A 14,965-nucleotide genomic window follows, 5' to 3' on the forward strand; every position below is an offset into this window, starting at 1 on the left:
AAGCGTGCGGAATCAACGGCGGGCTTGCAGGTGAGGAAAGATGGATCATGTGGCTTGTAGGGCATCGTACCAACTGCGCCTCTCCGTGGGAGCTTAGAAAAGCAAAGCCACAGTCGTTGCAGTTGTATGTGGCTGTGGCGGATCCAGAATAGATGGGTCCTCAGACTCGGCCCCACGGCTTCGGGGGCGGCCCGTCCCGCAACGAACCATCCACTCTCCGGGCTGACTGCAAACCCGCGGAACTGGATAACAGAAATTAATCTTGATAGGACTGGAGTCCTGAAATCGACGAGGTGGCATTGAAATAAACTACATGCAGGGGAGTCCAGCAGCTGCCAAAGTAGTGGATCCCATGCTTACTGTGGCGTACTTAGTGACACTTAAGCGTCGGAGATGGTGCCAAAGCCACGCTAGGCTAGCTTAGCGGTGCGACCGATGATCTTTGTATAGCAAGACAGCCCCTCGAACCTGGCAGCCGGGACGACGTTGAGCTTTGCCGTGGGGTCTGGACCGATAGGCTCCTGCTACAAGACGCAATTCAGCCCTTATGCCTGGCTGGTCATCAATCCCACAGCCGTGAACGGATGCTCTGCCCTCACCATCAGCAGCCACCAACCCGCACCTCTCTTCCAACGCCCGCTCTGCATGCGGCTCCTTGTCCGGCCATGTCGAACGTGCTCCTTCTAGAACTTGCTTGTGTTATTTTCCAGTCTGGCCAAAGTTTCGGTTTATCGATGCCCCACAGCTGGTCGACTGCGGGTCAACATCTGCTGAACAAGACACCTATGAACTCACGACCAATACAGACGTCGCTTCGCAGAAAGACCACGTACTGTTCCCCGGAATGACTATGACAGGAGAGAGCGGCCTCACTCCGCCTCGCAACACCTAAACACGTGGATTCGGGCATCCGAGCCAGTGTGGCGTCAGCTATGGGATCAGTTCTCGCTCAGCAGATGGGTGTTGTAAGTGATACAGCAAGGATCCCCGGGCGTCGACCAAAAAAGTCTTTATCTGTCTCTGACACATGCTCGTGGCCAGTCTTGCCGGTACGGTTGCTCGAGGCTTTGCAGAAGAATAGGCAGTATCTCCGGTTGAGACATGCTCTCAGGCGTCCGAGATGCTACCGTGGGGTCGCAGGAAGCTGAGCGCTGAGCCCGCCGAAGGAGCGGCCGGTGCATCACATCTGGGAAGGCGCAACACAGCCGCGACTGCCTTCTTGGCCCGCACAAAGCAGCGCTTCAAATTTGCGCGACCGGCCGAGTCCAACCCACTACCATCCCTAACAATCCTACACGTTCGCTGCCCGAGGCTCTCGCCGTGCCACTCCTTTACCTGCCATCATCCTCCGTTGCTCATTGAGGAGCATATATAAACCAGACAGTCCAGCGCTCCAAGTTCGGCATCAAACGCACACAGCTTCGCTCAGCACACTACACAGCACCCCATCCTTTCTTTGGTCAATATGGTCTCCTCCCGTGCTCTGGCTCTCGTAGCCCTCTTTTCATGCCTTACGTACGCCGTTCCTTACCCTTCTGATGGCAACGCTCCGCGTGCTCTCGCTGAGCATCTCAAACTTGACGAAACCCCCACAGACTCCGCCGACAGTCCTGCCATGCTCGTCCGCCGTACTACCGGCGGTGTCGTGACGGGCCCCGTCGCCGTCTTCAGCATCAACAACAAGGACGGCGTTGGCGCCGGCGCCGACTCCTACACCTTCTACCGCGGTGACGGATCTGCTGGCGCTGGCTGGCCGTCCAAGGACAAGTGGGTCTCGTTCGAGAACATGTGGAACACCAACAAGGACCAAATCCTGGCCAAGTCTTGCGGCTACAACGGATGGGGTGCAGATGACTCGTCTGCTGAGATCCAAGCCATTTACGACTCCATCCAGACTGTCGCCACCGAGACCAAGGTTGACCATCGCTTCATCTTGGCAATCATTGTCCAGGAGTCCAAGGGCTGCGTTCGCGTTCCCACTACAGGGTCAGTCAAGTGTGCTGGGTCCTTTGATCAAGCCCACAAATGCTCACTAGAACAGCAACCCTGATCCCAACATCTTCAACCCCGGTCTGATGCAGTGCCACAGTGGCGATGGCACCTGCGCTAACAAGAACCCGTGCCCCAACTCTGCCGTAAGTTAACAAAGAGCATCCAGTTGAGCATGTACTCGGCACTGACACCCAATCCAGATTTTGCAGATGATCCGCGAAGGCTCTGCCGGCACGAACAAGGGAGATGGCCTTGCACAGGTCCTCAACAGTGAGCATACCCAAGAACATTCCTACCCCAGGGGATACGCACAACGCTGACACCAAGAGCAGAGGCCCAGAGCACTCTCCATGACAGCGGCGCCCGCACCTTCTACGCTGCAGCCAAGTATTATAACGGCGGCTCCATTCCCCCCAGCAACAACCTTGAGGACGGCTGCTGCACGCGTTGCTACGCTAGTGATGTGGCTAATCGTCTCACCGGCTGGACTTCCGCTGCCACCAAGTGCAACCTTTGAGAGACACGGCATGTTTGCATGGTCGCTACGTTCAACCGCATTTTGGGACATAGGATTGTTTCTAGGGTTGGCTTCTCCATCTTGTCGAAATCTGCGAGTTGTACACCACTTGTCGGTTTGAACCTCTCTCGTTTTGTTCTAGTCTGTCTTGTTGGTATCTTATTCGTCGATATGATATCCTCTCGCATAGCAATTGCGATTTCTCATTTGCCATACTGTTTACTCTTCTTCTTCAACAGCGTTTGCTTGCTTGGAACCGGTGATACGTGCTTGTACATCATTACTCAAGTAGTTTGGAGTTGGGCAAACTACAGGGTACAATGTTTACGTTCGTTAATGAAGCATTCAAAGCCGGCTCTTTCTTCATTATCTCAAGCCTACAAGTCTTGCGTCCCGCAACCGCGCGAGCAGCGTCTGCATCCCAAAACGTAAGCGCGGCGCGTGAGATTTAGTTTACCCCGGCCCCCGAATGCAAGAATAAGATATGAGCTCAATTTTAAGAATCAAGACATATACCGATCATGGCCGCAGCGATTACATTCGATAGTCATTTCCGAGGAACCGCTTTTCTTATTATTGCCAGCTTTCGTGGAACAGTTGAAGACCGCCTTATGAATTGGACATTGGTGGATGGTAGTTGGATATGTTGCGGTTGGTACCCGAGTGAGTGATTAATTTGAGAAAGATGCGGTTTCGTGGAGTGGCTCGCTGGAAGGCTCAAAAGAAGCTCAGTCGAGTGAGACTACCTGAAAGACTCGTTTTCGGGATAGGGAGGGTCGGTATGGCATACTTGCTTCATTGCGAATGTCACAATCTGATGCTCTGTTGTTCTATGGGTCATCCTTCTTACTGCATTCTTTAAATTACATCAACAAAATCTTGAGAAGCGTATGGATGCAGTGGTAGTCATACAGTATCCGCTCGTCGATAGATCAGAAGACTATGCCATGGACTTAACTTAGGTTGAGCTCGCATATATGCTTATTCTCTATACTTTGGCATAGATTCTACCCGGCAGAAGGTTGAGGGACACTGACACGGTCAGATGATCGGCAACGCAGCCAGCTCCTCCTCCGCCACCCACTGAGGGTGGATAAGCTCCCTGCGGCTATCAATCACTGAGCCAAGGCCCAGCTTTCAAGGCAACCTCTGACGAGGTTCCTCGGAGCACCTTATATCCTCCACGAGCTCAGCACCCTGGCGGTTTGGTTTCCTTCACCCTACTCCGGATCAAGATCTCATTCTGTCGTCTTTTTCCTCTTTTGAATTCTATCACTACCATGTCCTCCGACGCCATTCCTTTGAATTTTGCATGCGAGGCGGACGAGAAGGTACGTTCAATCATCCACCCTCTACTCTCCCTACTACCACCCGCACAACTCCCCCAACCACCTCCAAACTACAGCTAACGTTTCCACACAGGCCTACGCAACACTCGTGGAGGAATTCATGGACAACGCACGCCATCTGGCCGTCCCAGGCTTCTCTTTTGCCGAACCTGGGGCGCATGCTTTCCCCGTCGGCGTCTTCCCCGCCCTGCTCAAGCTCTTCGAGATATCTCCAAGCTACAAAGCCTTCAGGGCTGCAAAGCTGCTGGTAGCTGATGCTGGCATCGCTCGCGTCTCCCAAACTGGCGCCAAGGACAAAGTAGTCCACAGGGAGGATATCTTGCAGGCCATTGTACAAGTCATTACCGGCGACAAGCACTTCTTCGGCAAGCCTCAGGAGTCCGGCTGCGCCAAACCACACTCGTTGGTCAAGATCCACCAGCAGCTTGCTGTTACCAGCGCCAATATGACCAAGACCATGGAAGAGCCCGCGGTCACCGTGGAAATCACTAGTTCCCATGTGGACGACCTGGAGCTCGACCACTTGGCCGTCGCGGTCAAAGGCAGCCGCCTCGATGCAACTCTCGCGTCCGTCGTCGAGCGGGAGATCCGCCGCATGCGCGACGACTGCCGCGACAAGATCCGTCAGAGCAACGACGAGCGCGACCACGTCTTGTCGATACAGGCGATCACGGCGTCCATGGTGCACGATCTAGACAGAGAGAAGAAGGCATCAGACGACTTGATCTACGATTTACAGCAGGAGCGGAATGAGTGCTGGGACATCATCAAAGCACAGAGGAAGCTGCTTAGGGACACTGTCAAGCGGCTTGAAGACATGGCCAAGCAGCTCGGCGAGACGGAGAAGCACTGCGCTTGCTGGCGAGACGTTGCCAACAACATGAAGAGGCAGCGCGACGACTGGCAGGACAGAGCCGGCACCATGAAGGCGGAACGCGATGAGTGGCAAGAATACGCCAGCGACGTGAAGGCACAGCGCGACTGCCTGCGCACCAAGGCCAGCCTCCGCAGATCCGTGCAGGATTGCAACCACCGGCTCGATCTGTTTGCAAAAGAGGCTCGGGATCGAAGGAAGACGGCGAATGGAGCCAGCGTCCGCTTCGCGAGTGCCCCAGCTTCACTGACTGACGGTCACGTCTCCAACCATCGTGGCGCATTAACCTCACGGTCTTGGTAATCTTCAACGTGTATCAATGACTATAGTAGTTTTTTCTGCTCTCTTTCGGGCTTGTTCACCGAGCAGTTACTGGGAAGTAGATGTGGTGTTAAAGAGGTTCATAATTCCGGAAATCCATACGAGGCTCTTTTGCGGAGTGGGTAGCCGATTCAAAGAACTACTAGAAGCGAATGGCATCGAAAAACCATGCCATCTATAGCATATGTGATTTTGGCATGCTTTCTCGTCACAAACGATATTCCTCGTGATGCTCAAGCCAGGCTGAGAATTGCCTCTTGTGGCTAGGTCTTCCGTCGCCCTGGCACGGCCTCCACACCCTCCCCAGACCAAAAAAATTCAACCATCATAAACTTACAACATATCTAGAGGCGCTAGAAACTCCGGTATGGTTACCTGACAAAAACCCAACGACGGCACTCCAGCGTGTGAAGACGTAGTTGAACCCACGCGGGGGTTTGACCCGGCGATCCCGCCCGTTTCCATCACCTCAAAGGACTACCACTTCGTCGCGTCATACTCGCACATCCGGGAAACGTACTCGGGTCCTCCCCGCGCCCAGCCTTTGATGCCTCCGTCCAGAACAACGCTCTGCATCTCCGAGTCTCCCTGGCTCTTGATGTGGTCCGCGAACCAGCCAGCGGAGCGCGGCCCTCTGCCGCTGGACGAACCTGGTAGAGATGAGAAACCCCGACACTCTTCCGACAAAAAGTAACGTGCTCACTCACCACACCAGAAGATGACCTCGGCAATGCCGGCCGCTTTGAAGATGGCGTAGTGCGTCGGGATGGTGACGTACAAGCTGTGCGCCGGGAGGTTTATCGCGCCCTCTATCGTGCCGCCCTACGTCACGCAGATCAGACAGTTCGTTCAGCATCGGGAAACCGAGCTTCATCGAGGGAGGACAACCACACCTCAAAGTCTGTTCGGCGCACGTCGACCAACACGAAGTTTCGTCCAGACTTTTCGTTGTTTTTCATCCGGTCAAGCAGTGCTTCTTTCGTGATGCGTTTGAGGTCCGTCGTGCGGGGCTCTGGATACGCCGCGTGCCACGGCGCCTGATCTGCCGCGGTGCTGTCGGCTGCTTTTTGATCCTCTGATGCCATGATGGTGGTCTCGGTGATGCCGGGGAGATTTGGTTGGATGATCTATGCTGCAAAGCTCGGTAGGCAGAGGGGCGTGCCCAGGTTGGAGCTAGGATGAGGGGTAGCTCGCTGCTTACTCAGAAAAGGTGGGGTGTTGCTCACTGCCGCTCATTGGCTAAGGCAATTATTTGTAAATATAGGCAAAGCCGAGTAGACTGGCTTTACGATAGCAACTTGCCATTCGGAATTGGGCTATTCAACTGTAGTAACTGACTACTCATTAATGTAAGTTTATGGAATTTCAACTAGGTTTTACCGTGAGATAATTGCATCCCGCGGCGGCGACCCATGAGAAATCACACTACTCCGATACCCCTACAGTTCACTAGTAACGAACACCCAATGGCCTGCCAAACATGCTTCGTCAACTACCTCCTCTCTGTTTTACAGCTGGTTTGAGCCACCCCCAAGTGCTGCGGTGAGCGACATCAGTGAATCGACCCCAGCCACCTGAATTGAAGCACCAGGTGAGCGGTCACTTCATCACCTACACAAAAGCAGCCAACAAGAATAGCCCACATTGACACCAGCCCAGAACAATACCCAGACTAACTTAATATTCGCTGCATATTGCAGCTTATTCCTCCAGCTCCACCTCAATCCACATCAGAACCAGTCCGCCCCAAAGCCAATCCTAACCGACCCGACATCTCCTGCCGCCACCTGGGCCCGCCGTACGCCCCGACCCCCTTCAACAGGGTAGCCGAGCATCAGGCACCCCTTCCCGGACGCTGCCGAAAGAGAGTGAGGGTCTGAGCGGTGAAGAAAGAGACGAAGGATGCAGCAGTGGTGTCTGAGTGGTGTTTCTTTCGGAGGTGTTTAGTCTAGAAGACTGTTGCAGGCAATGCTTAATCAGAAGGGAAGCATTGTTATCGGTGACCAGGGATCGGTGACAGAACAACTCTATCAGAAACGTCAGACAAACGAAGCCAAACAGACATCGTGAAGGAAAGGAAAGTTTCATGTCATTTTGCCATATAAACCGTCTTGGCAGCTCGAGTGACCGAGCCAACACCGCTCGCAAGGCCCAGTGTATATCCCACCCACCAGTCTCACGCCTACTCCCACGCAAATGCAACTCCACCAAGGGCCAGAGGTATGTACACACCATGCCCGCAGAGCCCGAACGCCAGAAATGTCCATCCACGAATGCAAGCCCGCCCATCATTCCGCCTAGCCTTACCTCCAAGGACTACTCGCGCTCGCACCCCCCATGTCCACGCTCTCAAACTCCATCTCCCAATCATCCACTTCTTTGAACTTCCTAGCCGCCGCCTCGAGCTCCTTGCTCCGCTTCATGTCCCTCATCTCACTCGTCTCGACCACATCGTCATCGTCATCACTATGACCCTCACCGCCGCTCCCGACGTGCATCGACGCATCCGCCACATCCTGGTTGTTCTCCTTGTCGCTGGAGCGTCGGCCGTACGTCCGGCTCAGCCGTTTCCTGGACGCCGCGGCCTTCTTTCCCTTCGCCGTCGCGGCGGCGGCGGCGGCGGCGGCCCGGACGGTGCTGTCCGACGTCTTCGCGACGACGCCGCCGCCGTTCTTTCTTCCCCTGCCTCTGCCCGCCGCGACGGGACGCTGCAGCTCGTCTTCGCCGGCGCTCTCTTCCTCGTCGTCTTCTTCCTCGGCGTCCGAAGAACTCGGAATCTCGAACGTGCCCGCAGCCGCCGTCTTCGCGGAGCGTGTGGCGGGGAGCTTCTTGCGGCGACGGGGTAGGAGAGATTGCAACGTCGCTGTGGAGAGGGCCAAGGCCTTTTGTTTCCTCGTGTTTGTCTTCTTGCGCGACGTCGTCCGGGTGGAAACCGGTGTCTCGGTGGCGGTGTCTGACTCCGATTCGGATGACGAAAGCGGATCGGCGCCGTGGTCTTCTGCATCATAGTTGGAGACCTGCCGCGAAACACGGGTGCGTGATGTTGTAGGTTGAGCAACGGCACGACGAGGCCGCTTTGCTGGTGCCTCTTCTGACTCGGGTTCGGCAGGGAGGGACGAGAGGGGAGACGTGGAGCGAGGCGGTGCCATAGACTCCGCAATGGTCATGTTTGCCGCTGTTTCTTCACCTTCGGGCTGCGTGTCCGCAACTACATCAGGCAGATCAGAAGCCTCTGAGTACAGGTGCTCCGACGATGTCTCTTCTCCATCCGCAACCGCCTGATTATCCACGGCCGCCGGCGGCGAAGACCGCGGCACCTGCACCGCGGACCGTTCCGCCGTCTCATCCCGCTCCGCCAGCTTCCTCTTCCTCGAACTGCTCGTCCTCGGATCAGATCCAGGCAACGCCGCCGCCATCGAACCCCTCCTCCTCATATTCAACGGCGTGCTCTCATGGTCCGGCTCGAAGTCGCCCAAGCTGTAATCCAGCGTCGCCGCGCTGTCGTCCACGTCGCCATCGCCATCCGTGTTGTTGTCCTCCGCATCGCTCTGCTGCATCATCCGCAGCAAGCTGCCCTGCCTCCTCCTCTTCTTGAACTTCGTCAACGCAAGCACGCTCCTCTCCGCCGCCGGCGTCCCCTGCGCCTTCACCGCGCTACCGGGCACCGCATTGCTCCAGTGGCTGCTCGAGGCCCTCCGCACCCTGCTCGCCGTCCCAGGGGCTTCCCTCATCCTCCCTCTCCCCCCATCCTCTCGGTCTTCGTCTTCGTCTTCGTCCCTCCTCCCCACCACCTCACCAGCACCACCAGCACCACCACCCCCACCCATAACCTCCTCCCTCCTCCGCCTCAGCGCCTCCAACGCCCTCGCCTGCTCCGGATCCTTCGCCGCCGTCCGCTGCTGCTTCTTCACCACCCCGCCCCTCATCCGGCCCTTCGTCATCGTCATCGTCGTCGTCCTGACGTTCCTGTTCTTCTGCTGCTGCTGCTGCACCTGCCCCCGCCGCGGTCGCGCCGCCGCCGCCGCCGCCGCGACGTGCGCGCCCGCGACGTCGCCCTCGCCCAGCGCGCCCGTCATGACGTATTCTTCTTCTTCTTCCGCCGCGGCCGGAGCGTTGGCGCGGCGAAACAGGCGCGCGGGCCGGTTCGAGATGGCGAGGGTGTCGCTGTCGGCGCCGTTGTCGTCGTTGCCGTTGCTACTAGTTTCGGCATCGGTGATGCTGTCGTCGTCGTTGTCATTCGCGTCGGCGGCGCCGTCGACTTGCTGCGGCGGCGGCGCCGCCTTTTTGGTGGTGCGCGAGGAGGAGGCGGCGGCGGTCTTCGAGGCGGGCTTTGCGGCGGGCAATGGCATGGCGGTGGAGGCGCCTGCGCGGCTCGTGCGTGTTTTCGTCGTCGTCGGCGGTTTTGTCGATGCGGCGGTGGTGGCGGCCGCCGCGCGCGTGCTGCGCTTTGGTGCCGGCATGGTGGGCGTGCGCGCGGGCGCGTTTGAGCGAAGGGAGTGAGAGCGCGGTTTGAGGTGGAGCGAGCTTGTCGTGCGCGATTGGTGGCTTTCGGTTGGGCGTACAGAGCGCGGCGAGTGGTGTGCGCGTCGCGCGAGTGTCGCCCTGTGAAGATTGGTGTGCGCGGGCGCGGGGCCGAGGTAGACGAGGCGGTCGGATTATGTGGTGTTGACGTGTTGGACGCGTTCCGCCCCCGCGGCGCAAACCTGGCTTGGCGACGCGACGCACGTGATGGAGACCAACCCATGCTTTGGCCCGCCGTTCATATATCTCCCTTGACGAATTCAATAGGTTGAATTGCTACATAGCTTTTTGACTACTGCACTAGCCGCGGCTTACTGATCACCATACAGATCCTTCTCCACCATCGCCCTGCAGATGGGATGGTAGAAGTCCTTGTTCCGCTCAAACGTCTGTTTCGCCAGCGCGGAATCTGCCTCATTGAGCGCCCTGTACAGCGGCCGCACAAACTTCATCCGGCCCACCACTGCCAGCAGCTCGACCGTCGGCTGGTATGTGCTGATCGTCTTGCTCTTCAGACCAAGGGTCAGGAATCTCGACACGATCTCCACGTTGGAGCTGGACTGGAAGCGGTAGTTCTGACCCATGACCTCGACGAAGTCGGGCTTGAGCAGCTCGTCCCATGTCTGGATCTTCTCAAGGAACACGACGACCTGGTTGCCGGTCCAGCTTGCGATATCGTCAGACGTGGGTTTGAAGACAGAGACATCGCCCGCTTTGTTGGCCGCCTCCCAGCGGTCGGCCAGCTCGTAGCAGACCTTGACAAGAGAGTCGTCGAAGTTAGGCTTGGGAGGGTAGCCGGGGGCGTAGAACCAAGTGTCCCAGTCGAGGGACTCGAGCTTGGCATTGGCGTCCTTGTCGGACGCGAAAAAGTCGATGAGAGTGGCTTTGAAGTCGTACGAGTCGAGGGACTTGTACTTGTACTTGTTGAAGTAATGCGGGATGAACTTGTCCCACTTTTCTCTGCCAATCAACTTCTCGAGGTAATAGAGGAAGTTGAAGCCCTTCTCGTACGGGACAGACGAGAAGGAGTCATCGGGGTCCTTGCCCTTGAGGTCCATGACCAACTTGGTGTATTCATGATCACGACCGAATCTTTCAACGGAATCCTGCAGAGCCTTCCAGCCGATGATGGCAGAGAAGTCCCTGTGAGGCTCTCCATGGATAGCAGCAATAATTCTGCGCTCGAGGTAAACGGTCCAGCCTTCGTTGAGCCAGAAGTGCTCCCAGCTAGCGTTGCTGACAAGGTTTCCGCTCCAGCTGTGGGCAAGCTCGTGGGCGATGACATCGATGTTCTGCTTGTCTCCGCTGATGATGGTCGGTGTCGCGAATGTAAAGATGGGGTTTTCCATTCCTCCATAAGGGAAGCTGTTGGGGAGAACAAGGACGTTGTAGGTGGTCCAGGCATATTCGTACACGATCTTCTCCGCAGCCTCGAGGAACTTCTCCATGTCATTCTCAAGCTCCCATTTGCACGCAATCAGCTCCTCGGGGCCGGTCCAGACAGTGCTACGGGGTCCAATGGAGGCGCTGGCAAGATCGCCAGAAGCAAGAGCAAAGAGGTAGGCGGGAATTGGTACTTCTTGCTTGAACGTGTAAAGCAAGGTGCCGGGGGCTCCATCCTTGCCCGGCTGGAAGTCCTTGGCACCAGTGGGGAGGCCGCTGGCCAGCACCGGAAGAGGAGAACGGATGTTGAAATCAACCGTGGACTTGACGTCAGGTGTATCCTGGCAAGGAAGAACAGACCTAGCGTGAATGGCCTGGCATTGCGAGAACATGTAGGGCTGCTTCTTGTTCGAAGTCTGCTCAGGCGTCATCCACTGAAGGGCAGTGCACTGCTCGGTAGTGCTAAGGGAAATGTCGATAGCAATGTGCTCATCCTTCTCGACTCCTTTGCCGAGCTTGATGAACAGAGGGCTGCCGTAAGGCTCTGCCCTAGCGGCGAGATCCCACTTCGCGGATTTGCCGTCGACCTTGACATCCTTGATGTCAAGAAAGCTACGAGCCATACAAGTTAGCATTACAAGAATCAAAGAAATAAGTGCTACGGTTAGCAAACCTTGTATCCAACACCACCTCATCGGCTTCCTTGTCCGTCAAGCTCTTCAATCGCAATACGACGTTTCCCAGAAGCCTCTTCTTGGCGAAATCAAGCTCAAAGTTGGCCGTCGTGTGCGTGGTCAGGAAGCTTCGGCCTCGGTCAGCATGCCACGTGACATCGCGCAGTACGTCTGCCGCAAGCTTATCGGGCTTACTTGTGGTAATTGCTCAGGGTATTGGGATCTCTGGGCGCATTGACTGCGACGGCAGCAGCGGCGGAATAGCGCGTCACCATGGTTGTGGTGAAGCCACGGAACTGCTGGCTAGAGCGATAAGAGAACGAAGACAGCAACTGCGGGGCCTTTGTACGGTATGACCCCAGACGGTTCATGAACGATCGCGGGGGTTGAGGATGGAAACCGGAATGGAGTGAGGTGGTGGTGGTAACCGGGAGTGTGGGACAGCATGCGTGCTGTCATTGGGCGACACGGGACCGAGTTCCATTGGACGATGCGGGCGGGCGGTGGAAGCGACCGTGGCACGCTAATCCGCTTCAGGAATGTGGGATGATTTGTTGTGTCTGTGAGCCTCGGAGACCCGCCTTCTGATGTAACATCGCGTGCAGCAGATTGATGATGCAGACTCGTTCGAGAACACAAACGGAACAAGCACATACTGTGGGGAGCATTGACCCCGGCACTGACGGCAAACGTGCAACGAGCCTCGTCCACTGTCATGCTCACATGCCCGTGAAGTTACAAGAAAAGCTGCTCATCCTGCGATAAGAGTCTCATTCCATCGTTGCACTCAGGTAACCTCCCCTATGCTACAAGCTCATCACGCCGAAGCTCCGAGTTCTCGCCAACCAAAAACAGTCACAACAAGCATCAATCCCAAGAAACCCTTTTCATGTCTACCACCCATTTTCCACGCAATGCTACCTTATAATGGAGAGTGAAGAAGCAAAGATCCCAACCCCACCAACGTTTTTCGTCACTTTCGTTCAACCGCCACCTCGTGCGTTGATTAGAGCTCCCGTCATTGAGATATGTGCTTGAAGGTGATTTTGAAGGCGCATCTCCCCAGAGAAACACCATTAATAAAATGAGAGTAACGAGAAGGCCGGCTAATACTGGCAGGCCGTCGAGAGCTGAGCGGTTCCGTGGAGATGGCGATTGTGAATTGTTCGTGTTGCTCCGGCAGGCTGACAATTTGCGGACACAGCCAACCATGTGCGAAGATAGGTTGGGCTATTTACATTTCCTGCTGAAGCGCAGAGACCTTGTCCCACAGGCCCTCGGCGTTTTGTTGCTTCATCTAAACATTCGTCAGTACCGCCCTTCGCAAACACATGGAGGCTAAACCATGTATTATGCTCACCTTCAGCTGAAGCGTTTCGAGATCTTCGCCATCCATAGTGCCCATGAATAGGATAAGACCGTTCGTAGGCTTGTCACCCTTGACGTCGCCAACCTTAAGCTCCTTCTGGATGGGAGAGTTAAGGACTACACGGTGGGACCCATCCGCGCGCATGACGAAGCGTGCCTTCTTCGGGGCCTTCTTTTCAGCATCCTCTGGCGACTGCTTCTTGACATTGACCTTCAGGTTGCCAAGGCCACGTTCCTTCCACTCCTTTTTGGTGTCTGTAACCTTGACGAAATTGTAGAGCTTGGCACGGCAGACGAAGATGGTCTCCTCATTCTCTTCGCCAGTTTCGACTGCAGTTGCTGTGTTAGACCCGCCGTGAAGTCGTGCTGCCGCTGACATACCATCTTGCTCGAAGAATCTTTCATCTTTCTTGTCCTCCTCATTGGTGGGGCTCAACACCTTTTCCTTTTCTTCATCACCAGCCTCGTCGCCAGATCCTTCCTCGTCTTCCTTCTCATCCTTCGGTGCGCCAAAAGGCCGCGCCGGCTTCTCACTCAGACCAGTGATCTTGGGGCCACTGCCACCGCCAAACCCTGTGATCTTTCCGCCTCCACCAAAACCGCCTCCGCCAAAGCCGCCTCCCAAACCACTACCACCAAAGTTTCCAAAACTGGAAGTTGTGGCAGCGGCGGCGAAAGGAGACTTGTTTTCCGAGGAAGAAGTCAGCCCGCCGAACGAAGAGGGAGTGCTGCTACCGGAGAGACCGGTGATTGTAGGCTTTGCAGCTGCAGTAGCAGAACCGAAAGGACTTGACGCGGGCTTTGACGTGCCGGCGAGGGCGCCGAAGGGTGAGGTCGAGGCACTGGCCAGGGCACCGAAACCGGAAGCCTTGAAAGCAGTGTCTGATGTTTGAGGCTGGGAACCGGTGGGCGTAGGGGACTTGCTGGCGGCTAACACAGCGAATGGCGAGGTAGCGGAGGTGTTGGCGAAGCCGCTTCCCTGTGGTACCTTGCAATTAGTCAATATCAGCGGTGCAGCAAAGACATCGTAATTGGACGCACCTTGGATTCCTCAGCCTTGGTCTCTACCGTGCTCTTTTCCTCGCCTGGCTCAGGGCTGTTGCTATCTCTGTGGCGCTTCACCTTCGGCTCATCGCTGGAAGTTTTCTCCGTGGAGACCTTTTCAGTAGGATCTGTGTCCTTCACCTCGGCAGATGCCTTGTCGCCCTTCTCTTCAAACTCCTCCCTGTTCCGCTTACCCTTGGGGCTAAGCATACCCCTTCGTGTCCGTTCCGCAGAGCTCGGGGGCGATTCGGAGCCCTCCTTGATTGTACCATTTTCACCAGCGGGCTTTCGCTTCGTAAGCTCGGGCTGGTCGCGGACGGTGACATCCCTCGAGCGTTTCCTGCCTTGCTTCTCAGCCCTTACTCCTCCCATATCCTCGAAGCTTCTCTTCTTCCGCACACGACCCCTCGCCTCTCCGTTGTTGTTGGAGTTCCCCGCAGCGTCTTCGGTCGCAGCTTCCTTGTCGGAAGCACCGGACATCTCGTGGTCGTCGTCAGAGAAGATGTCCCTCGGCAGGCCGGCGATGGAGGTTTTCTTCAGCTTCTCGCGCACAGGACGCTCGGCGCCTTCGGTATCACTGCCTTGACCGAGGCTCTTGAGCGAGCTGGTCGAAGCAACCCTGTCAGCGGCAGTGATCCCTTTGGCAACTTGATCAACGGCAGACGTGAACCCAGGATCCTGAGTCTGCTCGTCGCGTGCCATTGTGCGGTATGGGTGTTTGTTCGGGTGCGAATCGCACGTGTTGCAAAGGAGAGTGCTGCTCTTAAGCTGTCTGTCTTATCCAAAATGACGGCGTGGCCGTGCGCGCGCGCGAGCCGCCAGGCAGGACGTGGGTGAGGTGGTCTGTCGGGTCTTCCGTGCGCCGGGCGATGCGGCGGGAGAGGCTCAGACAGCGGGCGGCCCTAGCTACGCGTGCGAAGCC

The 14,965-nt window shown here is 56.5% G+C and overlaps 6 protein-coding genes across 6 annotated transcripts; 2 read left to right on the top strand and 4 right to left on the bottom strand.

The window, feature by feature from the left end:
- Positions 1–1,465: 1,465 nt before the first annotated feature.
- Positions 1,466–2,509, top strand: BKCO1_3000241 (glycoside hydrolase; the record flags this gene model as incomplete). Its single annotated transcript, XM_020274143.1, has 4 exons — positions 1,466–1,986; positions 2,042–2,135; positions 2,193–2,262; positions 2,325–2,509. The coding sequence occupies 4 exons, from the start codon at positions 1,466–1,468 to the stop codon at positions 2,507–2,509; spliced, it is 870 nt and encodes a 289-aa protein (XP_020134476.1).
- A 1,280-nt stretch (positions 2,510–3,789) lies between these two features.
- BKCO1_3000242 (uncharacterized protein) lies at positions 3,790–5,035 on the top strand (the record flags this gene model as incomplete). The annotated part of the gene is made up of 2 exons (XM_020274144.1): positions 3,790–3,840; positions 3,932–5,035. 2 exons carry the CDS (start codon positions 3,790–3,792, stop codon positions 5,033–5,035), a joined length of 1,155 nt encoding a protein of 384 aa, XP_020134473.1.
- A 495-nt stretch (positions 5,036–5,530) lies between these two features.
- On the bottom strand, positions 5,531–6,138 carry BKCO1_3000243 (arsenate reductase; the record flags this gene model as incomplete). The annotated part of the gene is made up of 3 exons (XM_020274145.1): positions 5,531–5,703; positions 5,761–5,875; positions 5,947–6,138. The coding sequence occupies 3 exons, from the start codon at positions 6,136–6,138 to the stop codon at positions 5,531–5,533; spliced, it is 480 nt and encodes a 159-aa protein (XP_020134474.1).
- Positions 6,139–7,356: 1,218 nt separating this feature from the next.
- BKCO1_3000244 (uncharacterized protein) lies at positions 7,357–9,513 on the bottom strand (the record flags this gene model as incomplete). The annotated part of the gene is made up of 1 exon (XM_020274146.1): positions 7,357–9,513. One exon carries the CDS (start codon positions 9,511–9,513, stop codon positions 7,357–7,359), a length of 2,157 nt encoding a protein of 718 aa, XP_020134479.1.
- A 372-nt stretch (positions 9,514–9,885) lies between these two features.
- On the bottom strand, positions 9,886–11,906 carry BKCO1_3000245 (leukotriene a-4 hydrolase; the record flags this gene model as incomplete). The annotated part of the gene is made up of 3 exons (XM_020274147.1): positions 9,886–11,569; positions 11,631–11,759; positions 11,827–11,906. The coding sequence occupies 3 exons, from the start codon at positions 11,904–11,906 to the stop codon at positions 9,886–9,888; spliced, it is 1,893 nt and encodes a 630-aa protein (XP_020134480.1).
- A 959-nt stretch (positions 11,907–12,865) lies between these two features.
- BKCO1_3000246 (nuclear protein export protein) lies at positions 12,866–14,745 on the bottom strand (the record flags this gene model as incomplete). The annotated part of the gene is made up of 4 exons (XM_020274148.1): positions 12,866–12,928; positions 12,992–13,329; positions 13,381–13,987; positions 14,041–14,745. 4 exons carry the CDS (start codon positions 14,743–14,745, stop codon positions 12,866–12,868), a joined length of 1,713 nt encoding a protein of 570 aa, XP_020134477.1.
- Between the last annotated feature and the right edge of the window lie 220 nt (positions 14,746–14,965).

This window comes from Diplodia corticola, assembly GCF_001883845.1.
Source record: "Diplodia corticola strain CBS 112549 chromosome Unknown scaffold3, whole genome shotgun sequence".
NCBI classification, from domain to species: Eukaryota; Fungi; Ascomycota; class Dothideomycetes; order Botryosphaeriales; family Botryosphaeriaceae; genus Diplodia; species Diplodia corticola.